Raw genomic sequence first — 15,734 nt, forward strand, 5'->3', positions numbered from 1 at the left:
ACACCAAGAAGGAAAATCTACAAATGGTATGCCTTATAGCCAGGGATCAAAATCATTATGAGAACAAGACATTTTAAAAAGTACTACTAAGATAAAGTTTAGAAGCTTTGATTGCGTTTGCCATAATTCATGATCAAAATAGGTTGCATGTCGGCAAATTCCATCACAGCAGAAAAAGACATACCTGACCATAGACTTCAGAGCATGATAGTTACAACACACACAATCAACAGTTAACCAATACATTTAAAATCTAAGCTCCTTTGAACCATAAAAATAGGGACAACCAAAATTACCTGCCAGATAAAACCCTATCCATGTCTTGTAGCTCTGCTTCAAGGAACCTACAGCCCCACATATACTTTTCATTTTGATACGAATCCTTATTACCTGCATAATCACGCATAGTCAAAGTTGTATTCTTATTTCAGCATATATTCTCCATTCAAATTTTGCACAAAATAAAATGATTGTCTCCTTACTTACCAGTGCGCAAGAGAAACGATGATAATCCCATTTTATCACCTCTATTATCATCACGGAAGTGTAGTCCAACCAAAAGACTCTAATCCATAATTCTCTCAGCCTCCAAGAACTCACAATCTTGATCGATTTGCCTGTGCAACCATTTATTACACAAAAATATTGATAAATAGGCGAAGGATGAGGAGGAAAGCAATGGGCTGCAAAAAAAAAGGGGGGGTTAAAAATGTAAAATATTGTACTTCATGAGTTCCTCAAACCAATTTCTTTGGAGGTGAAACATGAAATTGAGATCCAGGTCTTTAAGGGTTGTTGTTTCATCGATTTCCTCTTTGGCTTATCGGTTGAGCGGCCATGGGAGGATCCTTTAAGGTCAAACCGTCTATGGATTCGATACTCAGAACAGAACAAATTACCCATCACAATGAACCGGGTCTGGAATTTAACAATGATAATCATAATCTTTTAGCAAGTGGGATAGATGGTTAAATGAACAACGAAACCTTCTTTTCTATTTAAGTCAAACACATACCTTCTGACGACCAACTGGTTTGACACAGTGCACGCCATAAAATTTTGTTACGAGGGAGTTTTCATACCGACAAACATGTTGGTAATAACTCGGAAGCATCCTTATAAGAACCTGACATCATTAATAGAACTATAGATTCAGTCCAAACATCCTGATGCTATATATGTTTAATTTAACTAAGAGTAATGTCAAAGAAAGAGAAACGAGCAATATTTCCAACTCTTAACTGTCAAACGAGAAATTTATGCATCAAAACACGTAACAATTTAAAGTTAAATGAGTTGGCAACTAACTTTGACTTCACTTTACTGTTTTTATCAAGAATCTGTCATCTTGAGTAAGGTAAAAGAAGCTTCCACTCTTCCCCGGAGAAGAAAGCTCTCTAAGGGCATCATTGCCGCAAATAGCTAGCATGTAATCAGCAGGATCAACTTGGAATAGCTCCCTCAAATGTCTGAGACACACAAACGGGAAACCAAAAACAAGTGAAATATGACCAATAGCAAAAGGTTTACTGATAATAGAATTAAAGGAAACTGTTATGCAATCAAGCAAGCTCATTGCTAAGAATATATATTAAAAAGCACAAGGATCATACCGAAACACAACCGGACAATAATCCTTCCACCGGAACTTGGCGGATTGATGAGGCAGAGTAAGCTTCGATCCTTCACTCGGAAACCTCATCGAAAACTTCTCTTTTGGATCAAAATCTGTCTGCTTCAAATCCCGCAACATCATCGATGCATGTTTCCCAACAGAATACCTACAACAAAATATTCAACAAAAGTAAATTGAACCCTCAAATCCAAATATCAAACACAAAGACACACCCACACCAGAAAGGAAATCAAACAATATTGCACCTGATACCCAATTGCAAATTAAGCATTAAATCATAATTCTTATGGCCTTTAGAAATCAGTTGGCCTGGTTTCTTGATTTCCCCACTAAAACAACAAGGATTTCTTCTAAACTCCCTAAACCCATTTCTGTAAATCATCGAGGCTTCAGCATTATCGATTATATCGCAAGTAATGTCTCCTTCTTCACCATCACTTTCCCATATGCAAATCCTCGGGAAATTAATGATTCTTTCCCCTATGCAAATCCTCGGGAAATTAATGATTCTTACCCCTAAGCTTCCCCTTCCATCACAATGCTCTTTCCAGTCGTTCCCATTACGTAATGTTCCGTTTAACTGTTGAACTTTCTTCATGTTATCTTCGTTCCAAGGTATGATATAACGGCTTCCGTCTGGCCAGGAGAAAACTCCTCCCCCTTTGGGGACTCCGTTTTCCCATTTCCCTTCAAACCGGTTTTTGTTCGACCAAATCAATGTTCCACGACTGGAGATTACGCCGTTTTTCCATTCCCCGATGTACTCGTTCCCGTTACTCCAAACATTACGCCCGTATCCGTCTTGTAGGTCTTTCTTCCACGAACCTTCATAGTAATCCCCATTGGCGTAACCTTTAAGACCGTACCCATGTGTCCGATTGGAGATCCAAGACCCACAATACGAGTCATCGTCGGATCCGATAAACGTCCCGTTTCCTTCCATCCGACCCGACTTGAAATCCCCTTCATAAGTGGCTCCCGACGGCCACGAGAACTTCCCTTTCCCGGAAGCTTTCCCTCGCCGCCACTCGCCTTCATACATGCACCCATCTTTCCAAAGGTACTTTCCCGATCCATGAGGCGCGTTACCGGAGAAGCCACCTGTGTAAATATCTCCGTTGGGGAGAACCTTCCCAATAGCAGCATCCGCACCCGCGGATGTAGCAGTTTTGAGAGTCACGAGCCGGATCCGGTGGTTGTAAGACATAGGGGGAGTAACAGCAACCACGAGGCGATCTCTCTCGTCGTCCGATTTTTTCTTCTTGGTGTTGCAAACGACGTCGCTCTGATAATTTAACAGTGTCTGAATCTCTCTTCCCTTCCAACTCTTTGTCTTACCTTTTTCTACCATGCGAATCTCTTGGTTTCTTTCTTCGACTTACTGCATTTTTTAAACTGAATGAAAACATAAAAGAACCCGAAAAGACGCCGACTGAGAGAAGAACATTTTCCGTCGACAAATTTCTTCTTTTTTGTTGGTGGTTTTGTGAAAACGTTCTTTGGCTTTGGAGATGGAATCCTGCAAAACAGAGACGCGAACATGAACGCAAAGGAGATCGCAAAAAATAAGGATAAACTCACTTGTTAGTCACTAAACCACTGCCGGTTATCTATTTTAATCACTAATATTATACTTTTTACTTATTTTAATGAGGATCTAAAATTTTAATGAATATTTTTTATAAAAAGTTGAGTGTGCAATTTTTCTTTCTTTTTTTCTTTCTCTTAACACATTAAATTAATTATTATAAATTTTTGAAGGATAAAATATAACATTCCTCACTAAATTTTATTTTTTTCTCTAATTTTGTTCACTATATTTTTATTTTTTTCTAATTTACTCACTGAACTTTTTAATTACTTTAATTTTGATCATTTTAAATTATTTTATTATTATTTTCATATGATGTGCTATTTTTATTACTCTTTAATATAAAAATAATTTTATTATTATTTCGAAGGTCGACGGTGGTCGACAATAGGTGGTGACTGTTTTAAGTCTTTTTAAATTTAATAATAATAAAATATTATTTTATTATTTATTTTAAATTATTTTTATATTAAATAATAATAATAAATGTCATTCATATAAAAATAATAATAAAATAATTTAAAGTTATCAAAACAGATCAATTTAAAAGTTCAGTGAGTAAATTAGAAAAATATAAAATATAATAAATAAAATTCAATGAAAAATATTGTAATTTACCTTTTTCCAAAATAATAATGCATTTTTTCTCTTAGGGACCTAATACATCCACCCTATTCAACATAAATGATAATATAATATGATTTCGTAAAAAATTAATCTCAAATTTTACATACTCTATCAATTAGACCTAAATCAAAATAATATCAAATATTTATACTGAATTTTAAATTTTACATTCTCTCTCACACTCCTTTTCTCTTCTTTGGTTTCTTCTCCTTACTTATTCTTAATCCTCACACAATTAAAATCAATTATTTTTTTCTTGATTTGTAAACGAGTCTAGTCGAATTTGATTCGATTTCAAAAGTATAAAATTGAGTTTGAGTAGACTCATGAACTTAAAATTATTAAGTTCAACTCGAATTTAAAATCAAAATTTGAAGTTCAACTTGCACGAAAAAACTTGAATTTGATTTTTCAAACTTATGTCGTACTTGAGCTTGATTTCAAGCTGGAATCTAAACTTTAAGTACATGAAAATATTATATTATATTTTTTAAATAACCTATAAATGCTAATAATTTAATTTGAAAAAAAAATTAAAAATGTAATATATTATTTTTTTCGAGTCAGTCACGAGTTTTTTTAGTTATTCATGAACTTTTAAATCAAATATCAAATAGCTCATTTCGATTCATGAAGAAATTGATTCAAGTTTAGTTCGAATCGAGTTCATTCAATTCAAATATTAATTGAACTTTGACCACATCAAACTTGAATAACTCATAATCTATCTCATCTCATTTATAACCCTACCCGTAAACAAATCATCATAATATATTTGATAATTCAAAACACTAAGTAAAATAAACTACATAATTTAATTTAAAATTTCAAACACTTATTGTTTTGAAAATAAACCTTTGTGTCGGGATTTTCGAGGCTCTATCAATCACCTGAATAAGTTGTCAAGAAGGGGTGAATTTGTAATACTCCCAACCCGTATTCGACCCGGATACGAATCCGATGTGTCACATTGACTTTTCAAAATCATTTTCTTTCATAAGTTACTTGAAAACACAATTTTATATTAAAATAAATATGAATAATTTACATAATTACAATAAAAAGGTTTACAAAAATTGATCAGAGCATATACCATTTCAACTTATAATTACAAGCCATCAATATTTCCTATAACAAAAGAACCTACTATTTATATTGCTCCTGATCTGATTATGGTAAAGATATGCAGTCCCAACTTCTTATCCTTGCTCCTCGGGCTTCTTTAATCCTACGTGTGAAACACTCACACGTTAAGTCACAGACTTAGTGAGGCATATAAAATGTATAATGCAAACTTTAAACACTTAATAGCACATGAACATTTTATACAATAATATCATAAAAACCATATAACATTTCATATAACAAGATGCTTACATGCACATATACCATCATTATCATCATCAATATTATTATCGTCATCCATATTATTATCATTAATCCCTTTAATGATATAATCTTGTGCTTAACATTTGTAAACATCATATAATACATTTCACAAAGCAAAACACATAACATCACATACAGTTTATTTATGTTCTCTCTTTTAATAACTCATGGTACACTTCTGAGAACTTAATATATGTGAGTGCATGGAGGTTGTGCACAAATGTTGTCATCATAGCTCATATAAATTATACCAAAGTGCCACATAAAATGTCCCGAAGAACCACATAAAATGTCCCGAAGAACCACATAGATGTCCCGAAGGACCGCGTATAATTGTCCTGAAGGACCGCGTAGAATTGTCCCGAATGACCATATAAAATTATCCCAAATGACCGCGTAGAACCCTCGACTCTTGGCATGCCAATTATACCCTGAGCTCTTATAACACATACTTATGGGCTTTACGGTTTACACATTTTACATTTTCAATTATTCACATAGTTATGTATCACATAGATTACATCACATGTTCACCTAGTCACATAGATCATCACATAGACATGTACTCACATAGCTCATAGTCACATAGCTTATATCATTTCTCATATAATCTCATAAGTCAGTGTTATTGCTTATCTCACTTTTTCATTTACCCACATGGGTCAATTATATCAATTCACATATATGACCATGCAGACATGTTTTCACATAGATATAATTCATATAACTTATACCTTGTTATCATATGTTCTCATATAGCATTATCACATAAGATAACATGTAACACATAGTTCATGAATAACAATGCATATAACACATAAATATGTATCCATATACACATAGAAACCATATAAACAATATGCTTATATTCCTAGAATCATGCAATCAAAACATTGGAAGTAGACTCATCGCAAGTCTCTTTTCCATAAACACCATATACATATTAATATGCACTCACCTTAGCCTCACTTAGTCAAAGTTAAACACTTAGCACCTTAGATCGGACTTACAACTTTGAATCATCTGGATCTTGCTTTCGATCAATCTCTACACAAATATACGATCTAAATAAATATCAAATAATACTATAAATCAATCACCAATAACTTGAGTTAAACGAAACACTTAATTCACTTTTTCACCTTGAATAATATCAGTACCCAAGATACAATACCAATATTTCTACACTATGGTATCGATACTATACTTCAATAGCGATACCCACTTTCAATTTTGGAATTGCATCTTCATAATGGTACTGATACTTGCTCACTGGTATCGATACCCCTTGGTATCGATACTACTCTTTTTATATCGATACTAATTAAAGGATTTCATACAATTTACCTTATGCTATCGATACTGCTCATCCATTATCGATACTCAGACCCCCCGATGTCACCTATTGTTTACTTTGAAGTATCGATATTGTTCATCCAATACTGATACACCTTGCCCAGAACTTACTTATTTAACCCGAAAATCAACCAAACTCAGCTAAATTTCTCATTTAACTCTTCTTTAAAGCATTTAAACTCAACTACACTTATTCAAATCAACTTATCTTACTTTAACTCCTCTTAACATCCAATATCTAACAAGAACACTGAAACCCAAAAATCATACCAAATATTCAACATATCTTAAATCCATATTTAATACTTCAGAGTCCTTATTTCAGCTTATGACAAGTCAAATATGACTTCAAAATTCATTTACAAACTCCCTCTCAATAATTCACTTAAAACCCCTTATATTCAATCTCCCCTAATTTATCCATCTTTTAGTTTTACATAACATTAAGCTTTCCTTAATTTTATGTATCACTCAGAGACCAAAACCCAAACTTAAAATTCCTAATATAACCAATTACAAGAATTCTTACCTTTAACCAAGCACTCATGGTGGAAGAAAAACAAGAAAAGAATAGACTTCCAGATTTTCCTTTCATTCTCCCCTACTACACGTGGATATATATAACATCACTGTAAGTTTTTAATTAATTTCCTTACCAAATGACCATTATACCCTTTTCACTTTCACACTTTACTATTAAATCCAACACCAAGATACTCTAATTAACTCTTGAACTTTCCATATTTTCTAAAATTAAATCACAAAGTTTCAAAAACTTATATTTTAGTCATTAACCTTGTTTTGGGGATGTTACAAATCTCTCCATTAAGAAAATTCATCCTCGAATTTTCACTACACAAAGAAATTAGGATACTATCTACATATATTTTCTAATATTCCCATATTGCTTCCTATACTTTAATTTTTCATGTTTATCGTTAATAAACTTGTCTTTTCACTCTTTCAATTTTATACCTATATGGCCATGATTCACAACTATAAACAAATCCACACCATACTTGATTAGTTTAGCTTGACATTTTCTTCCAATCTTTTAATTCGATTTCACTTACCTTCATATAACCTTGATAGTTGTCACTACCTACACAGAACCTTGTTCTAAATTATTTCTTATTAATTAACCATTCTTATCTCCTTATATGTTTTTCAGAATATGCTTCTCGTACCTCAAACGAATTCAACACAACTTATTCACCCTAGAACCACGCTCTAATGGTTTAATAACTATCACATCATTACTTGTTACTTCTAATCAGAATTTTCAATTCTCTATCTAATTTGCTACGAATGTACAAATATGTTGATCTGTGATCTACTAAATCCAAAATTATTTTACCACATAATTGAAAAATACATGCAATGATATCTAGATCATCGTGATCTTTGTCAATCCTTAAATTGTAAACTCGGGCAGTTGAATGCATCTCATGTTGAGTGGATGACTTAGACTGATTTTTCATTGCCCTCTGCCTCTACCTCTCTGAGATACCGTAGCAGATTGCCCAATTAGTGCAGTCTCATCTGTCATAAATGGACAATCTCAAATAAAATGTCTGATGTCACCACATCTAAAGCAGGCTCCGGAGACCACTCTACATACTTCAGAATGATTTTTTCCACAATACAGACATTGCCTTGATTGACTTAAATTTGATCTTTTAACAGAAGAATCAACTGATTTTGACTTAATATGAGGTTGAAAATCAGAATCATTACTTCTCTTTGATGGTGATGAACTAGATTAAGCACCATCTCTCTTAATCATCTGATATTTTTGTTCTACATACCTCTCATTCTAAGATCTCTCTAAAGTTTTAGCATAATTAACCACTTCTTGAAACGAGGACAGGTTTAAAGCTAACAAAAACTCTTTTAATCTAGGGTGCAAGACCTCCACAAACCAATCGCATGCATCCTTTTTAGTTGGATTAGTTTAGTAGAAAATCTACTTAGCTTATTAAACTCACATTCATACTCATACACAATGTAGTTCCCCTGCTTCAAGTTCAAGAATTCTTGCTTCATTTTCCTAATAAACTGATCACTGATATACTTATTCTTGAACTCTTATAGAAACAACAACCACGTCACTTGACATCTTTATGGTGACATTTGTCCATCATACCCTAGCTTTCCCACGAAGCAACAAAACTACTCCATCTAACTTTTCCACTTCAGAACAATAGAGACCCTCTAACATTATCTTCACGTCATTTAACCAAAGGTCTACAGCAACCTCCACTTCACCCTTAAACTCGGGTGCTCCTAACCCTTTTAACTCTTTTGTTACATTCATTCTAGGAGTTAAGGGAGTAGGAGGTTGAAAACGTGTCAGAATAGCGTTCAACGTTATGAAAACACCCTTATTCTCGAACATGCACTCCCTGAGGTACCCGCTCTTCACCCTGTCTGGTCAGGGCAGGTGAATTACTACTAACTTCAGGTTTATTATCTCCTGCTTCACTTCGGGAGCTCTCATGGTCAGATATCTAATAAAATAATAACATTTAATTCTATTAACAAAACAACATACTCATCACATATCATATCATAAATTTTTCACTTTTTTGTTGGCATATATACTTTTTAAAATACTTTTGACTTCGGTTTAAGCCTAAAATCGGTTAAACCATAGCTCTGATACCATTAAATGTAATACTCCCAACCCGTATCCGACCGGATATGAATCCTATGTGTTACATTTACTTTTCAAAAATCATTTACTTTCATAAGTTACTTGAAAACATAATTTATATTAAAATAAATCCGAATAATTTACATAATTACAATAAATAAAGGTTTACAAAAACCGATCAGAGCATATACCATTTCAACTTATAATTACATGCCAACAATATTTTCTATAATAAAAGAACCTACTATTTATATTGCTCCGGATCCGATTCTGGTAAAGATATGCAGTCCCAACTTCTTATCCTTGCTCCTCCGGCTTCTTTAATCCTACGTGTGAAACACTTATACATATAAAATGTATAATGGTACATGAACATTTCATACAATAATATCATACAAAACCATATAACATTTCATATAACAAAATGCTTACATGCACATATACCATCATTATCATCATTATCGTCATCCATATTATTATCATTAATCCCTTTAATGATATAATCTTGTGCTTAACATTTGTAAACATCATATAATACATTTCACAAAGCAAAACACATAACATCACATACAGCTTATTTACGTTATCTTTTTTAATAGCCCATGGTACACTTCTGAGAACTTAAGGTATGTGAGTGCATTGAGGTCGTGCACAAATGATGTCACCACAACTCATAAAAATTACACCAAAGTGCCACGTAGAATATCCCGAAGGACCACATAGATGTCCCGAAAGACTACGTAGAAATGTCCCAAATGACCACGTAGAATTGTCTCGAAGGACCACATAGATTTATCCCAAAGGACCGCGTAGAATCCTCGACTCTTGGAATGCCAATTATACCCTGAACTCTCATAACACATACTTATTGGCTTTACGGTTTACACATTTCACATTTGCAATTATTCACATAGTTCTGTATCACATAGATTATATTACATGTTCACATAGTCACATAGACATGTACTCACATAGCTCATAGTCACATAGCTTATATCATTTCTCATAAAATCCCATAAGTCAGTGTTATTGCTTATCTCACTTTTTCATTTACCCACATGGGTCAATTATATCAATTCACATATATGACCATGCAGACATGTTTTCACATAGATATAATTCATATAACTTATACCTTGTTATCATATATTCTCATATATCATTATCACATAAGATAACATGTAACACATAGTTCATGAATAACAATACATATAACACATAAACATGTATCCATGTACAAATAGAAACCATATAAACAATATGTTTGTATTCCTATAATCATGTAATCAAAATATTGGAAATAGACTCATCACAAGTCTCATTTCCATAAACACCATATACATATTAATATGAACTCACCTTAGCCTCACTTAGTCAAAGCTAAACAATTAGCACCTTAGATCGATCTTACAATTTTGAATCGTCCAGACTTGCTTTCGATCAATCTCTACTCAAATATATGATCTAAATAAATATCAGAATTCATAATACTATAAATCAATCACCAATAACTTGATTTAAACGAAACACTTAATTCATTATTTCACCTTGAATAGTATCGGTACCCAAGATACAGTACCGATACTTCTACACTATGGTATCGATACTATAATTCATATCTATACCCACTTTCGATTCTGGAATTTTATCTTCATAATGGTATAGATACTACTTTTTCGATATCGATACTAATTAAAGGATTTTATACACTTTACCTTATGGTATCGATACTCAGACCCCGATCTCACCTATTTTTTACTTTGAAGTATCGATATTGTTCATCCAATACTGATACACCTTGCCCAAAACTTACTTATTTAACCCGAAAATCAACCAAACTCAGCTAAATTTCTCATTTAACTCTTCTTTAAAACCTTTAAACTCAACTACACTTATTCAAATCAACTTATCTTACTTTAACTCATCTTAACATCTAATATCTAACTAGAACACTGAAACCTAAAAATCATACCAAATATTCAACATGTCTTAAATCCATATCGTATACTTTAGATTCCTTATTTCAGCTTATGACAAGTCAAATATGACTTTAAAATTCATTTACAAACTCTCTCTCAGTAATTCACTTAAAAACCCCTTATATTCAATCTCCCCTAATTTATCTATCTTTTAGTTTTACACAACATTAAGTTTTCCTTAAGCTTGTGTATCACTCAAAGACCAAAACCCAAACTTAAAATTCATGAAATAAACAACTAAAATAATTCTTACCTTTAACCAAGAACTCACGGTGGAAGAATGTTGAACTATGTTTCGATATAACAATTTAAGGCAAAATGGTTTTTGGACTTGAATTGAATTTACAAAATGTATTTGGACTTAATTGAATTTATTCAAAATTTACAAAAAATAATTCAAAGTTCTTTTAATTTAAAATTGAGCACAAAAATGTTTTTATGAATAGTAATTTACTATTTGATCAGTAAATTACTATTGGAACAGTAAATCACTGTTTGAACAGTACCCGAGGCTCAAAAATTCCAGTATGTAAAAGGGGAACCGATTCCCCCCAAGGGGGTACCGATTCCCTCACTGTTCATCAGCCCAACGGTCATAATATTTGAATATTATGAAGGGGATCGATTCCCTATGAAGGGGTACCGATTCCCCCCATTTTGGGCAGTCTATTTTTGCAGAAAAATCATTCCCAAACGGCTCCAAAACATCCCTAACTGCTAGATATGACTTCAAACACATTCCAAGCTATAAATACAAGCTAAGGACACTTGAAGAAATAAGAGAACAACTATCCAAGCAATCAAACACAAGAGAAGAATTTTTCATTCTTATTTCATCTTTCTCTTGTATATATTTTGTTCTTGTGAGCTCAATCTCGTAAACACCTACCTTAGAGAGGTTTTCTTGTTTACATTTCTTATCCTTTTGTAAAGGGGAAAGGTTCTAGCTTAGCCCGTGTAAAAGCTAGGGAAAGGTTCTAGTTTAGCCCGGAAAAACTAGGGAGTTTGTAAGGTTACTCTTTATCCTCAAAAGAAAGAACAAATTAGTGAATTTGTTGGAAAATCCTTGGTGAGGAGCTAAGGTAGTGGACGTAGACTTTGATTGAGAAAGTCGAACCACTATAAATCGCTGTCCAATTCTCTATCTTTCAATCTCCTTACTCCCTAAACACAAAACCATTCCGACCCCTCTTTGCAAACCGTTCTGGTTGTCGTTTCGAGCTTCCGAAAATCCTAACAAAGAAGAAGAAGAAAAGACTAGACTTCCAGATTTTTCTTTCCTTTCCCCTACTATACGTGGATATATATAACACCACTATAAGTTTTTAATTAATTTCCTTACCAAATAACCATTATGCCCTTTCCACTTCCACACTTTGCTATTAAATCTAACACCAAGATACTCCAATTAAGTCCTTGAACTTTCTAAATTTTCTGAAATTAAATCACAAAGTTTCAAAAACTTATATTTTAGTCACTAGCCTTGTTTTGGGGATGCTATAGAATTTATCAATTATAAATTTTGAGTATGGGGATAAATGGTAGGAAAATTTATAAAACGATTAATAGTGGTTTGACTTATCAACCAAAGTCTACATCCACTACCTTAATTGTACACTAAGGATTTTTTTAAAATTCATTAATTTGTTATTTCTTTTTTCTAGGCTCAAGAGTAACTTTTTAAAAATCCCTAGTTTTCAATAGTTAAACTAGAACCAAAATCCCTTTTACAAAAAGATAAAAAATTGTAAACAAGAAACCATCTCAAGGTAAGTGTTTACACAATTATGTTCCATCTCAAGGTAGGTCAATTATGTTCACTAAAAACTCTATGCACAAGAGAAAAGGAAAAAATAATATTGATAGAGTTATTCTTTTGACATAGATTGCTTGGATAGGTGTTGTAACCTTCTTCAAGTGTCCTCAACTTGTTTTTTGTTTTACGTTGGAATGAGTTTGTAGCAATTACTAGTCGTTGGGAATGTTTTGGAGCCGTTAGGGATTGAAAATCTGCAAAATAAAACTGCCTAGACTAGGGAGTATCGATATTCGGGCTAGGAGTACCAATACTTCCCTAATAACTTTTAAATAAAATAGTCGTTAGATGACCACTGGATTGGGAAAATATCGATACTAGGGTGTATCAGTATTGTTGTAATAGTATCAATACGAGTATTGGTACTATTTTTGCTTACTGGAATCCGAGCACACTTGAAACCAATATGTAATATTGGCTTTGTCATATGAGTATCAATAATCCTCTTCTCTTTGTTATCGATATTGCAATAACAATATTGGTATTGTTCATGAGATATCGATATTGTACGAACAATATTGGTACTGTTTATCTAGAAAAACTATTTTGTATTCAAATTCAAGTTTTATGGACTTTGAATTATTTTTGAAAACTCTGAATAAATTCGATCAAGTCTAAAAATAGTTTTCCTTAAATTTGTTATATCAAAATATGTTCAACACCTTGCCAGCATATAAGACCTAAACAAAACTTTAATAGTTGATGATGACAAGTTTTTTTTAAAGATTAATCATTTCACTAAATTATTTTCAATCTTTTAAGATTGATAATAATTTAGTGAAATGATAATAAAAAATTATTATTAATATTCAATTAAAATATCACTTTGATTCTTATTTTTTAAAATATTTTAATTTTTAATGTTTTGTTTTTGGATAAAAACATTAACATGTGACTAAATAGTCACTTTAATCTTTTTTAGAACACTTTGACTCTCAACATTTAATTCTAGATGAAAATGTTTCAATTTTAGAGTGTTGGATGTTTATTGACTAATGTTTTCTATCAAGAAAGTGATAGTTTTATCCTAAAATAAAACGTTGGTGCTAAATACTTCAAAAAATAGAGATCAAAGTGATTATTTAATCTAATGTTATGATTAGTTTTTTATATTATACCTTTTGACTATTAACTATTAAAATTAATATATACAGTGACATAAATATGTATAATAATAATTTAGTCATCAAAATTTATATTATCTATTAATTTAGTTATAATATAAAATAATTTCATATTTTTTAATATTTAAAAATCTTATCAATTTAATCTTTATTTTAATTTTAAAATAGTTTAATAATTTAAAATTCAATTCTCTGATTTTCTAAATGTACTTAACCGTATGGTTAGTGGTTTAATTGAAATAATTTTAATAATTTAGTGATCTAATTGATAAAAATTTTAGTTTTGTGATGAAAATATATCCATTCATATAATTTAGTGACTATATGGAAAGTTTACCTACTTTGCATTTCTAATCTTACTGACAATCCAGCTTTTAACGCTTTCAAGGTTGGAACTATCGGCATGAGCTGGCAAAGCAGTGGGACCCACATGAATCAGAATGTTCAATTCTTACGACGTCACTTCGGGAAGTACGACGTGCGAGCCATCTCACGTACTTTAACGCCACATCACACGGGAGACCTTGACGAACCAATTTAGCCTAACCAAGCATTTCAAACTTTTAATCCGACAATTAATGAAGTATTAGTCCGCAACTTGCTTATTTGAAATATTTCAAAAAATAGTGAAAATAATATAAATGATGTCAAATAAAAGTTGGTCATTTTTGTATCACATATTTATTATCAATAGTCATATGTGAACCTCTAACATCGTATACGATTATATTTAGGGTGCATTTGGATGAAGTATTTTAGGATTCCTAGCAGAAATATTTTTTTCCTGATTAAGGATACCATGTTTAGTTGGGTATTATTTCCCAAATGAAGGTAATATTTCTTTCCCAATAGTAAATATTCCTGAGAATGTTATTCCCCACACCCGTTAAGTATTCTTCTAATCTCGTGTGCTAAGGGCTAAAATACCATTCTTTTTCCCATTTACCTCTGCGATATCTTCTTCTCCCGAACGTGTATTGTTTGAATTACAGTCCTGTATTGGCATGCCATAATTGAAAGTCACAAAACTCAAAACATTACATGAAGACAAACGGCTTTGACGTAGCCTTTGGAGTCTGACCGAGAAAGCAATTCTGATTCCTCTTTTGGTTGGGTTTGTATTTCGATTGTTTTCCCCCCTACATTCTTCGTGCGCCCAATCAATCATCGTTTTCTCCTACCCTTCTCCCCTCTAATTTCTCAGGTAAGAAGCAATTACTTACTTTTAATATTAATATGGAACGCTTTTTTTAGTGTTATTCCGATTCAATCATCAACAACTTGGGTCCGTACATAATTCAATTGTTTATTTAATTTTAATTTTGTTCTGTTATTTATTGTTCGTTAGAGTTGTGGGGGTTTGGCGGCTTGATCTATTTCTTGTGGTTGAAGAATATGTGGGTTGCTTCATGCCTTGCATCGTGTTGTGCGGAGTGCGCCTGCGATGCGTGTCGCACGGTGGTTTCGGGGATTAGCCGGAGGTCTGCAAGGATCGCCTATTGTGGACTATTTGCCCTTTCTATTGTTTCATGGATACCCCGTGAGGTTGTCGCTCCTGTC

The 15,734-nt window shown here is 32.5% G+C and overlaps 1 protein-coding gene across 3 annotated transcripts; it reads right to left on the reverse strand.

The window, feature by feature from the left end:
• Position 1: 1 nt before the first annotated feature.
• On the reverse strand, positions 2-3,138 carry LOC120118499 (phosphatidylinositol 4-phosphate 5-kinase 1-like). Of its 3 annotated transcripts, none has more exons than XM_039138528.1 (8): positions 2,151-3,138; positions 1,882-2,114; positions 1,614-1,781; positions 1,309-1,469; positions 1,016-1,126; positions 726-918; positions 487-617; positions 2-344 (listed from the first exon to the last, which is right to left on the reverse strand). In XM_039138528.1, the coding sequence occupies exons 1-4, from the start codon at positions 2,985-2,987 to the stop codon at positions 1,316-1,318; spliced, it is 1,392 nt and encodes a 463-aa protein (XP_038994459.1). In that variant the 5' UTR covers positions 2,988-3,138; the 3' UTR covers positions 2-344; positions 487-617; positions 726-918; positions 1,016-1,126; positions 1,309-1,315. The 3 variants fall into 3 exon arrangements, with proteins under 3 accessions (XP_038994459.1, XP_038994457.1, XP_038994458.1); XM_039138526.1 differs by having other exon boundaries at positions 2-390; XM_039138527.1 differs by having other exon boundaries at positions 2-390; positions 483-617.
• Between the last annotated feature and the right edge of the window lie 12,596 nt (positions 3,139-15,734).

The sequence above is a fragment of the Hibiscus syriacus genome, unplaced genomic scaffold (assembly GCF_006381635.1).
Source record: "Hibiscus syriacus cultivar Baekdansim isolate YM2019G1 unplaced genomic scaffold, ASM638163v2 tig00110328_pilon, whole genome shotgun sequence".
Taxonomy (NCBI): Eukaryota; Viridiplantae; Streptophyta; class Magnoliopsida; order Malvales; family Malvaceae; genus Hibiscus; species Hibiscus syriacus.